Raw genomic sequence first — 16588 nt, 5'->3', positions numbered from 1 at the left:
ACATGTTTTGTTGCAGCCGGGGCTGAGGAAGGCATCCAGCTGGGGTGACACAGGCGTGCCATGGCATTTATTCTTTCTGCGCCCACACTACCCTAAAAATCTTCAGATAATAATAATAATAATAATAATAATAATAATAATAATAATAATAATAATAATAATATCATCTTCAAGCTTCAGTTGAGATTCCTGCATTGCTGGGGGTTGGACTAGATGACCTTTGGGGGACCCTTCCAACTATACAATTTTATGATTCTAGAAGTACAGAGTCTTGGCTAGGTCATGCGGCTACCTATACGGTTCAAACAGGGGAAGGGGGGGAACCACAGACAACATTCCCCCACCTTCCCCGGAAGCTGAGGGGGGCGTGGCCTAGACGTGCCTTCTCTAGCAACCCACTGCTCTGTGATCCTTAACCCCTACCTAGCCAAGACAGGCTTGGCTGCGCGCTCCCCAACGACGCACGCGCGGCCTTTACGCCGCGCTTGTGACGCGCCGCGCCGCGCTCGGGGAGAACTCTTCTCCTGTGACGCTCCCCTGGCGAGGAGGCCGCTGAAGGGGGGACGGGCTGTGACGCGAAGAAACCTCCAGGGGGAGCCCGCGGCAAGGCCGCAGCGGGCCCTGGCTACCGGGAGCCCGCTGGGCCCGTTCCTTCTCTCTCTTCCTCTCTATCGCTCCCTCTCTCTCCCTCCGCCCCCACGTTCTCTGGCTTGCGTCACGCCCCGCCTGCGTCACCCGGACAAGATGGAGACCGCCGAGGAAGGTAACGGCCTGGAGCCTCGGGCGGCTTGTGTGAGGGGGGCGGGGGGGGCGAGCGGAGGGGCGGGGAGGAGCCCGGGCCGTCGGCCTGAGGGTCGCGGGTGGGGGTGGGAAATAGCCTGGCCTGCGCCGGGGAGGCGTCCCGTGGGGGTTCTGCGCGCCTCACCTGAGCTTCCCTCCCTTGGCCCGCCGGAGCGCCTCAGGTGCCGCTTCGGGGACGGTTGGCGTCGCGGGGGGGGGGGCTCTCTGTGTGTGTATATATATATTTGGTATGCGTGTGGAGGTGTGTTGTTGTCGGTCGCTGTGTGATTTGTGTGTGTCGGTGGTGTGCATGGCAATTGTGTGTGGTCGTGGTTGGCAAAACCTTACAACTGAACATCGGGGTGCCGCTGGTTGTGGGTTGTTGGTTTTTTTTTGGGGGGGGAGGGAGGCATGTTGTTGCTCTGGGTGTGTGTGTGTGGGAACTTAGCACGCGAGGGGCGAGCAGATGCGGCACGGGGGTGTTTTGTGTGTGCTTATTGACAGCTGTGTGTTGTTGTTGTTGGGGGAGGGGGGGATGCTGGTTCGGGATTCTCAAAAAAGACCCAACAAACACCCCACCAGAAACGGAACGCTCTGTGTGTATGTGAGAGTGTGAAAGGTGGTTGTGATTGTTGACATTTGTATGCCTCCCTCCCGTCTGCAGATCTCGGGTCCCTTCACAGCGCAAAAACATAATATTAGAAACAACCAACCAACCACAAAATACATAAAAACAAGAACAGAAAAGACCCAATAAACACCCCATCAGAAACGGAACTCTGTGTGTGTGTGTGTGTGTGTGTGTTGTGTTGAAGTGTGTGTGTGTGTGTGTGTGTGTGTGTGTGTGTAAGGTGGTTGTGATTGTTGACATTTGTACCCCCCCCCCCGTCTGCAGGTCTCGGGTCACTTCACAGCGCAAAAATATAATATTAAAAAAACCAACCAACCACAAAATACATAAAAACAAGAACAAATCAATACCTCCTTGTCCTGCATCCCCTCCTTGGTAGGGAGGGAAAGGCAATGTCCAATAGGGTTGGATTGAACTAGGTGTCAGTCCTCTGGGATAGCTCAGTCGGTAGATTTTGAGGCTCTTAATCTCAGGGGCAAGTAGATCGCTGCATTGCAGGGGTTGGACTAGATGACCCTCATGGTCCCTTCCAACTCTACAATTCCCTGATTCTATGACTGAGGTGATGTGTGTGAGCTGGCTACACTCCCCTTCCCCTTCCCCCATGGTAGTGTGGATCTTAGGTAACCTTTCAGAGAGGTGAGGCTACAGTTGTAGGCAGCTGCAGTGAGCTTTGACAGCTGCTTGGTTTTTGTTTTCTTTTTCCGCTGCAAAGTAGGGCATGTTTTTTTACAGCTCACCCTCCAAAAGCTGCTGGGTGGGACATGTTCCAAAATAGTAGGTGCATAGCTGTCAACTTTTCCCTTTTCTTGCGAGGAATACTATTCGGAATAAGGGAATTTCCCTTAAGAAAGGGGAGAAGTTGACAGCTATGAGTAGGTGTGCTAAGCATTTTTTTGTAGGAAATGGTAACAGGGTCCTGTGGTCCCCTTAGAAGACTAAATGACATTAGGTTTTGTAAGTAGGAGCCTTACAAAAGGCCTTACAAAAGGCAGAAAGTTTGTGCCACAGTAATTCCTTTGCTGCTACAGCTATAGGCTTTTTGTAAACTTTTCTTCTTTCACTTCGTAATGGGAAATAAGAGGCATAACTCTGTGTTGAAAACATGGCGTTATTTCCCATCTTCTTTTTCAAAATATGATTCGGAAAATGTAGTGGATTCACCTGGTGAGATGTTTGTTGCTTACTTTTCATAATGTTTGCACTCCTGGGTAAATTGTGCATCTTTGCATTGTTCAGCTTGTCGTGATAGAAAAATGATAGTCTCACCATAAAACTTTTCTTTTTTCCTATTGATTTCTCTTCTCTCTTTCCTCCTGCTAAACTAGTTCTGAATTAAAAATGTCATATGCTATACCTGCTTATGTAAAAAGCTTAACAGTCACAAGGGTAATTGGAAGAGAAATGCTTATTTAGGTAAAAGTTAGACAAGTGGCACACATCCTCTAAAAACAACAACTTTCTAATCCATATCCATGTCACCACCCAAAAGTGATCAAGAAATTAAGAACATTTTATGGTGTCACAGAAACATGTTTTGCTCAGATGAGATTTCCTTTAATTAAAAAAAAGAGTACTGAAGTTGTATATGTTTTTAAATACAATTCATTCTGTGTAAAATACATCAACATTTGCTCATAAGCCAATTGAGTAGTTCCTGATTTAGAAGATATTAAATTGGATTGCTGGCAAGTGAGCTTTTTGGGGACATGTATCCCCAGAACTTCTTAACTTGCTGTATCATTGCTTTGATAATTTATTCTTGATGTCTGATTTATTTTTGGGCTTAGGAGGGGTTATGCTTACCTTGAGGTTGATGTTAAGAAGAGACCGGAATGAAGCGTAAATGAACTGGTAGTGTTGGCACCTATGATGTTTAGGTTCCTAACCCCATTTGAAAATGTAAGCTGCTACAACAGCCCTCCAGGAGCCGCAGTGCTAAAATTGGACACCCAAAAATCTTGACAGATAGGTCTGCTTTCCTTAAAGTTGTTGTCTGTTTAAAAATATTTTATTGTTTTTAAATTTATGTAACAACAATAATAAAAAAGCATAATCAAAGTCTTCTTAAAAAGCTTGAACAGTGCAGTCTTCTGATGATTCTGCTAGTCTGTGCCAGGAGTTCATCCTAACATTGTAAAGATTGTAACCCAAATGAATCTGAGAGATTGTGTCCCAGTTATTGGTCATTACGACCTAACTTCATTTAATTGCTGAGGTGCTGAGGAGGGTAGAAGAAACTGCAAAGTTAGTGTTTAACATTGCGGCATAGTGAAGACACGAATGGACCAAAAGGAGAGTGATGACTTGAAAATTTATCTGAAGGCCTAATCTGCATTTTCACAGTTTCCCTGGACAAGTAGAAAGTCATGTATGCCGAACCCTTTCTTCAACAAGGTTTGGCCAGATTATTTTCCTTGTTGTCTCACTAACTGAATGGGGGCCCACATGATGAGACTCTAATATCACTCTACTATAATATTAAAAACAGAGGCCTAATAAGCTGACTCGTATATAAAAACCAAATATGTAGATTTTGGGTCTCTGCAACTTGGTCTGGCAAATCACCACCTTGAAACGGGTTCAGCTGTTAAAAGAACTCAGTGTACACTTTACTGATAGACTGGACCTAGAGAGCTTGTCACTGGCCTTGGAGAATGAAGGAGATTAAATGAATCCTGATTTGCTCCATGTGCAGTAGAATAGTCCCTGTAATTATTGTGCGTCCTTGTGCTTGTAAGACTTCAAATCTTAATAATTCTCCATCTTAAATCTTATTTCTTAGCGCTACAGGAACATTGTGGCCTATAATAATTTTTCAGTTTAAGAGTTGCTGTATAGGCTAGCAGTTATTTTGGACACATTTCAACCAGCTGTTACCAGGTTTGGAATTAGCCAGGATATTAAACCATTTTTTGTTTTTACATCCTGGCTTGTTTCAGAGCTGGTTACCGTACTTCCTCAGTTCAGATGGAATGGGACTATATGGTTAATTGAGACATTTATTGGTTTAACTGCAACTCAAGCAAAGCAGCTATGTGTTTGGGGGAAAGGCCCGTGCATATCTTGGCTTAGTAAACTCAGTCATGATAGTCCATTCTTAGAATATGTTAGCTACAATTGCTTCACTTCATGCCCCTTTCAAAAATGTTTAAATGTATATTCAGTTGTATTTTCTGACTAGGATTACTAGGTTAGAATTGTTCTTGTGTATTTGAGCAATAATAGTTAAATAACTATTTTAACCTGTACATTAACCCAGAGCCATAAAATTAACATTTTCCCCATTAAATGTATTAAATTTTAATTTTAAAAACATTCAGTTAACCCCTCCCACCACAGTGTTAAAGGATGTATTAGAGCAGGGGTAGTTAATTGTTTTTGCCCACCTTCATATTTGTTTATCTGCCTGGAGGGGTTATATGCCACCCACTTTTTCACAAATCCTGTCTCATACATTCACATACAACTCTCTTCTTCAGTACAGATCAGCCAAAAAGTGGCTTATCATCCCATGTCTGGTGACCATGAGGTTGAGATTCTCATCCTCATTAGGGTGCTGTGTTTAAACCTTTCTGCCTACTTCATTTTTTTCATGTTCCCTAGTGCTGCCAAAATTGGTGAGGTCTTAGGGTTCAGAAAAAATTGCCTGGGGAACTGTATTAGGTCTTCTGGTTTCCCACTCCTGTACTGAAGAGTAACATGGACCTTTATCAGAGAGCATTGTGAGATTTTCATGCTCCAAGAAACCTGTAAGATACCGCAAACACAAACCTTGTTTCAAAGAACAGTTTGTTACTTCTGGAAAAGAGAATGGTGACTGCTATACTCGCTGCTTCTCTTAGATTCACAGTCCAGTATATTCTAACAGATGACAGAGACAGATTTATCTTGTTCTGGATTCCACGTAGGACATTTGTAAATGTTTTATAGCTACTGTTGATGTTTTCACTACCAAATGGACATATTCTCTCCCCTCTCCCAAACATTGGAAGCCTTTCGGGGAATGTATTTTAATTCTTATGCAATATTTTAATACAGTTTTAGATAATTCAGAAGGTAGGTCTTAGAGAGGGAACATGTTGTGTGTTCATGTGCTCCCTCACATGCCAAGCTTAATTAAACTGCTGTTGCTTTGATGTCCAAACCTGGTTACTGTGGTTTGAATGCCTCCTACAAAGCAGGATTGTGTACCAGGATCTGGCTTGCAAATCAGTCTCAGAATGTATCTGGGGTACTATGTCATTTTGTTTCTTTGGCTGAATTGCAGCTGGGGGATGTAGGCAAGGTGCTTGGAGTGTGGCCGACTACCTGTTTATGCAACCCTTGCTCTTTCTGGCTTACAACACAGCAGCTAAGGGAGGAATGGCCTCTTGGATTTGGGAGATGATTAAGGCCTTGTTTCACAAGGGAATTGTCCACGCTTCCTTGAAGGAGGTGTTTGCAAGATCACACCTAAAGAAACACTCCAATAACCTGAAGGTAGTGCCAAATTTGAGAGACGCGGGTGGCGCTGTGGGTAAAAGCCTCAGCGCCTAGGGCTTGCCGATCGAAAGGTCGGCGGTTCGAATCCCCGTGGCGGGGTGCACTCCCGTTGCTCGGTCCCAGCGCCTGCCAACCTAGCAGTTCGAAAGCACCCCCAGGTGCAAGTAGATAAATAGGGACCGCTTACTGGCGGGAAGGTAAACGGCGTTTCCGTGTGCTGCGCTGGCTCGCCAGATGCAGCTTTGTCACGCTGGCCACGTGACCCGGAAGTGTCTCCGGACAGCTCTGGCCCCTGGCCTCTTAAGTGAGATGGGCGCACAACCCCAGAGTCTGTCAAGACTGGCCCGTACGGGCAGGGGTACCTTTACCTTTACCTAGTGCCAAATTTGACCAGTTGCAAATCTTACCTTTTTTGGCAAGATGCTTAAGTGGTTGGTGACTGTACCAGGCATTTTTGTACAATACTAATTATCGAGATCCATTTCAGTCTGGGAATTTTCTGTGATTTTGGAATCCCTCTACATTAAAAAGCATGGTGGAAGAGGCAGGTTTTCTACACTTGCCTGAAGATAAACAACACTGCTTTATTGTTACTGTTTTATCTTTTTTTGTAAAATGCTTTGATGGTTTTTTTTACACTCAAGCAGTGTATGCATTTAGTGACATAAATAAATAATAAACTGGTGCCAGCAGAACCTCCAGGAGGAGTGTACCCAAGAACCAGGGTGCTATTACTGAGGTGGTCCTTCAGCAGGTCATGGAGCACCAAGCTTCCCCGTTAGATTTCAGATTACAGGCAGACTGATATGGGGAACAGCTTCCCTCAGACTGGCCATCACCTACTTGGGAGGCGAATCCAACACTACAAGAATATCTTATCTAGATTCATTTTCGTTTTATTAGTTCTCATTAGCAACAGATAGAGAGGAGAAACAAAGTTGGGTGTCATCAGCATACTGTTAACACTGCGCTCCAAATCTCCCTATGACCTTACACAGTAGTTTCATGGAAGGAAGGAGGTCCAACCATCTACTCCGGATTTATGTAGGGTTGACTCTTTAGCCTTTTCTTCTCCCAAGAATATCCTGCAAGGTAGCAGGTATGGATTTTCCCCAGGGTTTACTCCTGAAGCCTTTCTCACAAATGAGTATAGCTGTAAGGCAGCAGAGGTTTAGGACCAGTTTTCCTTCTCCTAAATGAGCTATTTTCCCTGGTTGATGAGCCCCATCTGCCCCTCGTTTCCCTCTACAGCGTGTGCTGTAACTGCCTTCTTGGCTGTTGGGCCCGCTATTGGTCTCATGCGCTCAATCTGCTGTAGCCTGTCTTCACATGCAGGGGAAGTCCCTAACTCACTGAGGGTTTGAGACAGTCAAAGCCATATCCTGGAGGTGTAGCTGCTGTCTCATGCTGACAGCCTCTAGGAGCCGCAGGTGAGAGCTGAGTACAAGATGGGCAAACTACCGCAGAAGGAGAATGAAGTGTGCCCCCCCCGAAGTACAACCCCTCCCCTGCACTCCATGCATCCAACTCTTTATCAGTACTCCTAAATCCATTTTTCCTTGTAAGGGGACAAAAAGTTGTCATGTGTGGGGTAAGGAAACCTTGTAGGTAATCTGGTCCCAAGTTATTAAGGGCTTTGTATACCTCATACACCTTGAACTTGTCCTGGTAGCATATCAACAGCCAGTGCATAGGTGTTACGTTTCTAACTTCTGTCGGAAATCATACTGCATCCAGAGTAGGCAATTGATCGGTTTCTCAGTTGTAGGAGCTACTCACAGTGCTTCTGTCTTGCCAGGATTCAAGCTCAGCTTATTTTCTCTCATCCATTTCACCAGTGCATCCAGGCAATGGCCTCTCCTGAGTAAGATTTTATGGAGAAACAGCCGAGTGTCATTAGCATACTGATGGCACCTCGCGGTGAAACTTCTAACATCCACTCCTTGCAGCTTCATGTAGATATTAAATATCACTGGAGATAGTAGCCTCCAGGAGGCTGAAAGGCACTTGCCCCAGGCTACTCTCTGGACTCCCTTGAAGATAGGAATGGATCCACTGCAATACGTTGCCCCAAATTCCCAATCCCTGGAGCTGTTCCAGGAGGATACCATGGTCAGTGGTATCAAAAGCCAATGAGAGATCAAGAAACAGGAGGAAAGTTGCACTCCCCCGTCCTGCCCTCTGCAAAGGTCACCCACCAGAGTGACCAAGGCTGACTCAATTCCATGGCCAGACCTGTACCCAGATTGAAATGGATCTAAATAATCTGGGTCCTCCAAGAATGCTTCCACCAAGAATCCCTCTCCACCATATTCCCCTAAAAGGGGACATTAGCAACTGGTTGATAGTTGTTCCAATCCGAAGGTCCAGAGGCGGTTTCTTTAGGAGTGGTTGCATCAGGAACCACCCCCTCATCCCCTGTCTTCTTAATAAGCTAGGAGGAACAGGATTTGATGGGGCACGTGGTTAGGATTTGATGGGGCACATGCCACCACCATGTCCACATCAGCTGATTGCCTAAGGTGAAACTGATCCCACAAAACATTCTCAGTAGTGACCCTGGGTACTTCATTTGGAGCTGCAACAGGTGCAGAGTGAAGATCACTCCAAAGACAAGTAACTTTATCCTCAAAGTGTGTTGTCAGTTGGTCACAGCGGGTCTATGAGTGCTCCAGAGGGTTGTGTTGGACCAATGGCCATCTGAGAGAGACCCATAGTTGTCATGGAGGCCATGTTGTCTCAAGTTGGCCCGACAACAGCCTCTGCGTGACTATTGAAGTCACCCAGGATTATTGTTTTAGGGTCCTCCAGCAATACCCCAGAGACTACCTTGGCAAGCTGGATCAGGGATACCATTGGGCAACAGAGTGGTTAGTAGCCCAGCAGCACCCCTGACCTGTCTCTCTGGCCCAATACCAGGTGCAGACCCTAGATGGGCGGGGTATAAATATAATAATAAATGATGATGATGTCAAGAGGCTTCCTGATCAAGGATATGGTATTCTTATAGACAATAGGCACACTCCAACCCTAGTCTAGCCTGGTACAGTACTGAAAATCCAAGTGGTCACAGCTGAGTAAGGTCAGGCCCACTTTGCGTTTCTGTACTGGGATTGAGGCAAGGCCAGGGAGTCATGCAGTAAGCAAGAAGAAGCAGAAGTGAAACCAGAAACAATAACACTGGAAAGAAAAGAATGCAAGTGTTTTCATGCTTTGCCATACAACAAAGCAGACATGGCTGTTGCAAATGAGTAGCTGCCTTTTTTTTTTTTTAAGTATGAGTCTTATACAATGCGTACTGGCCTGGATTGTATAAATGCTCTATTAAATTCTGAATTAATGAACAAGTTAAACTGGTTAGACTAACCTTTTCACTTGTGTCACTGTTTAGGAAAATACATGAAATGCCTACAGGCAACTAGATTTAATCCAGCCTTTCTGTCTTTCCCTTTTTCTTTTCTTGGTAATGTAAATTCCCTTGGTTTACATTACATAGCTTTTCCAGGGTGGATTATAGACCCTTTGGCTTTCTCCCCACATATATGTTCAGAACGTGAATAGGAAAGATACATGGGTAAAGTGCCCTTTTAGAGTTATAGTATGTATGAGAGTGTTGTGTGGAACTGAGAGTGTACTGGCTTTCCTGGAGAGCGGCCACATGGTGTGATGCCAGCAAATAGGTCAACCTTTCTGTTAGTGCATTCATTTGGTAGTTCACAACATTATCAAGTTCTGAACCGTTGCTTCTAGTTTTTCAATTTCTTGCCAGGTAAGGCAGTGATAGTGATGTCTAGCCTTCCACTCTCATGTAGATCTTTTCCATGCACATTATTTCATTTTTGTCACAGCTGTTAAGCTATCATAGAGCTGTCATATAAAGGACACGTTTTCCTCCGGTTCTGCTGTGTTACACAAAGTGCTGTTAGGCATCCAATGCATGGTCAAGAATTGAAATCACTTAAATAATTATAGGTTTTCTTGTCACCTATGAGGATGAGCTAAGGAGATTTCATTTATGTTTTTTGGTTAGCTACAAATTGTGACACCTGAACCTGGACAAAGTTTGGTTAATCTTAATTATGGTTTTCTGAAACAAGCCAACTTCAAAGCATTGTTTGTGAAGCTGGCTTGTTTCAACAAATGGTAGCTAAGATTGCATTTAAGGTTTGAATATAATGCTAAACCGCAGCTATTGTGAAACTGAAATTTACAACCTTTGACATTTTGTGGGGAGCGTGTAAATCCAAAGCTTACTTTGGCTTGTCTACCCTAATGCTAAACCATGGCTTAAGTTAGCATTATATATGAATGCAGCCTTGAAAATGGATATTGGGGCTGTATTCCATTGATGCGTGTTACAAATTAAACCCTGTTATTAGGGAAACTTGGATCTATACCAGTCTTTGCCAACATTGAGGAGACTGCTGTATTTGGGAGTATTTTAATATTCTTCCTGTGTTAGTGTTAGATTAATCAGGGCCATGGCTGAATAGTAGAACACTTTCTTTACATGCGAAAGATTCTAGGTTCAGTCCCTGGCATTTTCAGGTAGGGCTGGGAATGAGCCCTGCTGGAAATGCTAGTGAGCAGCTGCTAGTCAGCATAAAATGCTAAACAAGGTGGACCAGTGGTCTGACTCAGTAGAAGACAGCTTCCTATGTTCTTGACTGAAGCCCCATGCAATGTGAATTGCTGCTGTGTTTTTCAGATTATAGGAGAATGCCCAATGAAGCTTCTAGGCTTCAACATTGGACTGGTCAATACAAGAGCCAGGAGTAGAACTTGCTATTGCTACTTCCTTTGTGGCTTGTTAGAACATCCTGCATTTAAAGAGTACACTTGCAGAAATGCTTGTTTAAGAACATCTGCCAAAAAGTATTTTTAATGCTCTTGCTTTAAATATAGTATTTCACCTATTTTTGATAATAGCAGTGCACCAATGTCAGATTCAAGGGATAAAAGCTGACACTTAATGATCTTCCTTTGGCACTGTTTTTTTTTTTTTTTTTTTTTACTATTTAGGAAAAGTTGATACACCAGGAAACTTAAAGAAGTATCTCATTATAATGGAAAGCATTTCTATTAGTTTTATTCTGTATTAATTCTATTTGTGTTTAACAGACATATGCAGGGTATGTCGATCTGAAGGAACTCCTGAGAAACCTCTCTATCATCCATGTGTATGCACTGGCAGTATTAAATTCATTCATCAAGAATGGTAAGTTTTTTCCTCCAAACTATGTCAATGCCTATTCATATATGCTTACGGCATGAAATCCCTATGAACATTTTGGGAATCTGGTAGATAAATAATGCTCTGTGGTTCCCAATTGGTGGACCACGAACCCATAAGCATAGGTTTACATGTTAAGGAATTATCGAGGTGTGGAGAAGAAAAACTGCATATATTATTTTTAATCCCTGTGTAATTAATGGGATAATACAAGAAGTATCTGAAACCCCTTTATAGAATTTCTGGATATTAAGGGTATATTGTTTTTTATTAGAAGGGTTAGATCTATGTATTAATAGTGTTTAGTGTTTTAAATGCTTGCTCCTTTTTGTCATTGACCCTCTGGTGTAGATTTAGGGGGGCTTTCAAGGTGCTACAAGGATGAGAAAAGGAAGGTGAAGGGCCAACTGCAATAGTAGTAGACATGTAATGCAGTGTGAGCTTCTGCCCTGTGAATTTACTTTGTATGCAATCCAAGGAGATATGTCAGTTTCTCCCTTGATGGCATAGTCCCTTAAATAATATAAGAAGCCTCTATAGAGGGTCCCTTCACATTTGAGAACAGAGAAAGGTGGAGCAGAAGCCTGCTTCTAGAAAGGGGTTGCTGAAGAAAGCCTTGCACGTGTAGCACATGGTCCTTTGCCCTTTGCATTAGTCTTTTTTGATTTGAAAACTTACATGCTACCTTTCTGCTCTACTTGGCATTTAGGAATGCCTTTCATAACTGTAGCCGAGTAGATGTATTTGCGGTTTCTGGAGAGCAGTGCTCTTGAACTGTATGCCTATGCTCTTCAAACATGTTCACTATCAACAAAACAAGAGTTTTTAAAGAAAGGCATTATCTCTGTTTTTCTATCCCTCTGAATTTGAATTATTAATGTTTTTCTTTATATTTTACTGATTATTTTGCTGCATTTTCTTAATTTCTGACACTCAAAAAATAACTTGTAGATTTTAAACTGTAGATATACTGTACTCATGTTTCTTTTTAATTGCAGCTTAGTTCAGTGGCTCAAACACAGCAGAAAAGAATACTGTGAATTATGTAAACATAGATTTGCTTTCACACCAAGTAAGTATATGGTGAGAGTTCGTGATATGTTTAAACAAAGACTTTTCTTTATGGTGGTTTTAGACAAAGAGTCTTCATGTGAATTTGCAGGTTCACCAGCAGTGTGCTTGTCTCCAGTAAACTAAATATTGTAGGCACTGCACTGTCTCTAAGCTGTGTATCTGAGATATGGCCAAGTCATTGTAACCCCTTCTGAAACAATGATTTGACTGGCTTGGTTGAAATCCGACAACAGCCCTAGAAAATCCTTCATGTAAATAGCATCCCATATGATACCACATTGTTTTCATTTTAAAATAACACCCATACTGCTAGTGAGCATTTTGGAGTTTATGGATGTGCCACCTGACACAGCAACACTTTCATAAGCAAAGCACATTGCAGACTGGCTTTATCTAAATTGGTCTTTGTCATTATTTTGCTTTAAGAAGTTTTTATCCTTCACTTGAAAAGGTTGGCTTTAAAACTATAATGATAGATGACCATGTAGTATTTTCAGTTCAGTGTCATGGGAAATTTTGCAGGAATACTATGATGTTTCTCATAAAAACAATTCAGAGTGGTAGAAGTAAAATTGCAATCCTTTCTGTTCTTTCTTTTCTTAGTTTATTCCCCAGATATGCCTTCTCGGCTTCCAATCCAAGACATATGTGCTGGACTGGTTACAAGTATTGGCACAGCAATACGATACTGGTTTCACTATACACTTGTGGCCTTTGCATGGTTAGGAGTTGTACCTCTTACAGCATGTAAGTATCTCATTTTGTGGACGTATAATATGCATATGGCATAGCAGTACAAGAGGGAGGGGAAACGTTTTATTGTCAGGGGGCTCTCAGAACCATAGTTAACAGTAAGCTAGTTAAGGGGGAAAGTATTAGAAGCTCCAACCTTCATCATATCCGGTTCTTAATCACTGAATTTCAGAAAAAGCAGCTATGAATGCTGTGTGCATAATTCTTCAAAGGTGATTGGAAAACACAAAAATCACTAGTGCTTGCGCAGAGAACAATGCTACACCTGGACCCTTTAAGCTGCCTTCTGAGGCACTTTGTGTAGGAGTAAGTTTGCTTTTCTTCTAGTTTAGCCAGGTTGGTATTATAGATGCTGACAGAATGGCAAGAGCTGGATTTCCTCTTGCCTGTGTTAAAATTCTTGTAGACTGCAGTCTTAGATATTAATTGGCGAAAAGATGGTGAAGGTTATTCTCTGGCTTGCATGTGCCTTTTAATCTTCACAGCTTTAACAGTTTCTTCTACTGTGGTCTGTTTGCCTGCATCTCTTAGAATCATAGAGTTGGAAGGGACCCCAGTGGTCATCTAGTCCAACCCCTTGTGATGCAGGAATCTCAACTAAGCCATACATGACAGATGGCCACCCAACCTTTGCTTAAAAACCTCCCAAGGGAATCCATTCCACTGTCGAACAGCTTTTACTCTCAGAAAGTTTTCCCTGATGTTTAGTCAGAATTGCCTTTCTTGTAACCTGAATCCATTAGTTCAAGTCCTACCCTCCAGAGTAGGAAAAACAAGCTTGCTCCATTTTCCATGTGACAGTCCTTTAGATATGTTTAGATGGGTATCATATCTGTTCTCAGACATACCCAACTCCCTCAACTGTTCCTCATAAGCCTTGGTTTCCAGATCCTTTATCTGACCACGTTCCAGCTTGTCAATATCCTTCTTAAAATGTGTTGCCCAGAACTGGACACAGTCCTCCAGGTGTGGTATTTGCATATGTTCCCAGGTTATACAAGAAACATCTGTAACAACTTTGTTATAGTTATGAATAGTTTGGGTAATTGGATCGGATATGATTCTGTTCCTTTGAAATCACACATAGACGCAAATGCTCACAGATTCTAAAATATTCACTGCTTAAGAACCTGATACAAGGAAGTTTGGAGCTTCTGATGCCTTTCCCCTAAAAATTATCTTGAACGTGCTATTTGAAATCAAGGTCTGAAGCAAATGGAACTTTTCCCAGACTTAAGGGATGAGGGATTGGTCTGCAAGAACACACTCCTCTCCACCCCAAACCTGGTTTGAATTCCCTCATCTTACTAGGCTTGTTACTGAAGCATTGTTAGCCTGTTAAAATGAACTTTAGGATGCTCCTAACTCTCCCAAAGAACCCAGGTTTAATTGGTGGAAATTGCATTTCTTGTCAATTTTTACTCCTTTAGGCCGTATCTACAAGTGCTTGTTTACTGGCTCTGTGAGCTCACTACTGACACTGCCATTAGATATGCTGTCAACGTAAGTATCAGCTAATACTATAGATATTTCTACACATTGTGTTCTAAACAGCTTGCTGTTTTTCTCTTACAATCAAAGAGATAGGAGATAGGATAGAAAATTAAAGAAAGTAGCATTATTATTATTTATTCCTCTTTATGGTCCAGTCTGTGTGTTTTAATATACTCTAAGTGAACAGAATTTAATAGCTAGCCTGGGAATAATGCTTCTGGGTTATTCAGTAAAAGAGAAAGCGATCACTGTACAAAATAAATATTTTCCAGTTTTAATATGAATAAAATATGTTTTTGTATATAGCCTCTGCTTTAATCCATCTGTGTGAAAAGATACCACTTTTATTTTGTGAAAATGTAAATATTCACATGTAGGATCCCAGCCTAACTTGTCTTAAGATGAGGCTGTCTGCTTCTCTGCCTGGCCAGTACAGCAGTTACTCAGCTTGTAAAACACACTACATTATTATGTACATTTTAAAAGTATTGTTTATTTTAATTCTTTGAGAGCCTGTAGCAGAAAGGCAACCTTTTAATTAAAAATAAATAGTATATTGGAATGGAATAGAAAATTCATGCAGAAATTTATAATTTAGAAATAAAATGAGATGTACAGTGGTGCCTCGCAAGACGAAATTAATCCATTCCGCGAGTCTCTTCGTCTAGCGGTTTTTTCGTCTTGCGAAGCAACCCGATTAGCGGATTAGCGCTATTAGCGGTTTAGCGGCTTAGCGGCTATTAAAGGCTTAGCGGCTTAGCAGCTAAAAGGCTATTAGCGGCTTAGCGGCTTAGAAAAAGGAGGGGGGAAGCGGAAAAAAATCGCAAGACTCGCAAGACGTTTTCGTCTTGCGAAGCAAGCCCATAGGGAAAATCGTCTTGCGAAGCAACTCAAAAACGGAAAACCCATTCATCTAGCGGGTTTCTCATCTTGCGAGGCATTCGTCTTGCGGGGCACCACTGTATTTATTTAAAGGTAAAGGTACCCCTGCCCATACGGGCCAGTCTTGACAGACTCTAGGGTTGTGCGCCCATCTCACTCTATAGGCCGGGGCCCAGCGCTGTCCGGAGACACTTCTGGGTCACGTGGCCAGCGTGACGAAGCTGCTCTGGCGAGCCGGCACCAGCGCAGCACACGGAAACGCCGTTTACCTTCCCGCTATAAGGCGGTACCTACTTGCACTTAGTGGTGCTTTCGAACTGCTAGGTTGGCAGGCGCTGGGACCGAGCAATGGGAGCGCACCCCGCCGCGGGGATTCGAACCGCCAACCTTTCGATCGGCAAGCCCTAGGCACTGAGGCTTTTACCCACAGCGCCACCCACGTCCCCATTTATCAGTCCCCATTTATTTATTTATCGGTGTATTAAATAATTGAGCTTAATGCAAAAATATACAGGGAAGCGATCTATGGCCTGTAATGATCCCCAGTGTTAATTCCTACAGCATCTCACCAGCTCAAAACCTCCAGGAGGTAATAAATAATAAAGTAAAAGAAAGTAAATGTCTTACACTGCCTTATTTTAAACGCTTCATCAACAAAATAAAGGATCAGATTAGTATCATCAGGTGAATGAAGATGCTGGAGAAACTTCTAATTAAAAATTTTGTGCAGATAGCAAGCAACTTGAGATCAACATGATGATTGAATAGATTTAAATTGAAATATCTAAAGGCTTCCACAGCGAGATCTTCTACTGGAGATCTTGACTTGTTCTTTTGTTCAAAATCAGGTAAATTTGGTACCGTTAAGGAGGTCTTACCTAAGCGTGGGTGACTGATTGTAGAGTGAGTCGACAATGATTTTGCATTTGGAACGTAACAGTTGTGATAACGGGTGTAAAGAATGTGTTGGTTGTCTCTTCAATAGAGAGAATTTACTGGCAGACTGTTTGCAAGGTTGTTTTGTGGTGACGTGCACACTCTGTGCATTTATCAGCCTTGTATGGTTACGTGAACAAATTGTCCACGGAGGAGCACCACAGTGGCTGGAACAAAATCAGCAGCAAGCCATCAATGGTGTTGGGCAACAGAATGAGGTAATATGTCCTTCAGTTTTTTGGTTGCAACTTTCAGCTTGAATTCCTCTCTATTGCACATTGGCTTGTTCTCTACTCCCCCCCCCCCCCCAATATAGAATT

General features: G+C 42.7%; 1 protein-coding gene across 1 annotated transcript in view; it reads left to right on the top strand.

Annotated features, from left to right (window-relative positions):
• Positions 1-506: 506 nt before the first annotated feature.
• The window catches only part of MARCHF6 (membrane associated ring-CH-type finger 6), a 49150-nt gene continuing 33068 nt past the window's right edge, over positions 507-16588 (top strand). Inside the window, exons 1-6 of the mRNA XM_053397170.1 lie at positions 507-763; positions 11018-11114; positions 12128-12201; positions 12807-12950; positions 14387-14459; positions 16318-16486. Of these exons, the coding sequence (XP_053253145.1) occupies positions 745-763; positions 11018-11114; positions 12128-12201; positions 12807-12950; positions 14387-14459; positions 16318-16486 (576 nt within the window). The 5' untranslated portion in view covers positions 507-744. The remainder of the gene's footprint in view (positions 764-11017; positions 11115-12127; positions 12202-12806; positions 12951-14386; positions 14460-16317; positions 16487-16588) is intronic.

Source organism: Podarcis raffonei, chromosome 7, assembly GCF_027172205.1.
Source record: "Podarcis raffonei isolate rPodRaf1 chromosome 7, rPodRaf1.pri, whole genome shotgun sequence".
NCBI classification, from domain to species: Eukaryota; Metazoa; Chordata; class Lepidosauria; order Squamata; family Lacertidae; genus Podarcis; species Podarcis raffonei.
The sequence above is the reverse complement of the archived record's forward strand: the minus strand, read 5'-3'. Positions and strand labels throughout refer to the sequence as shown.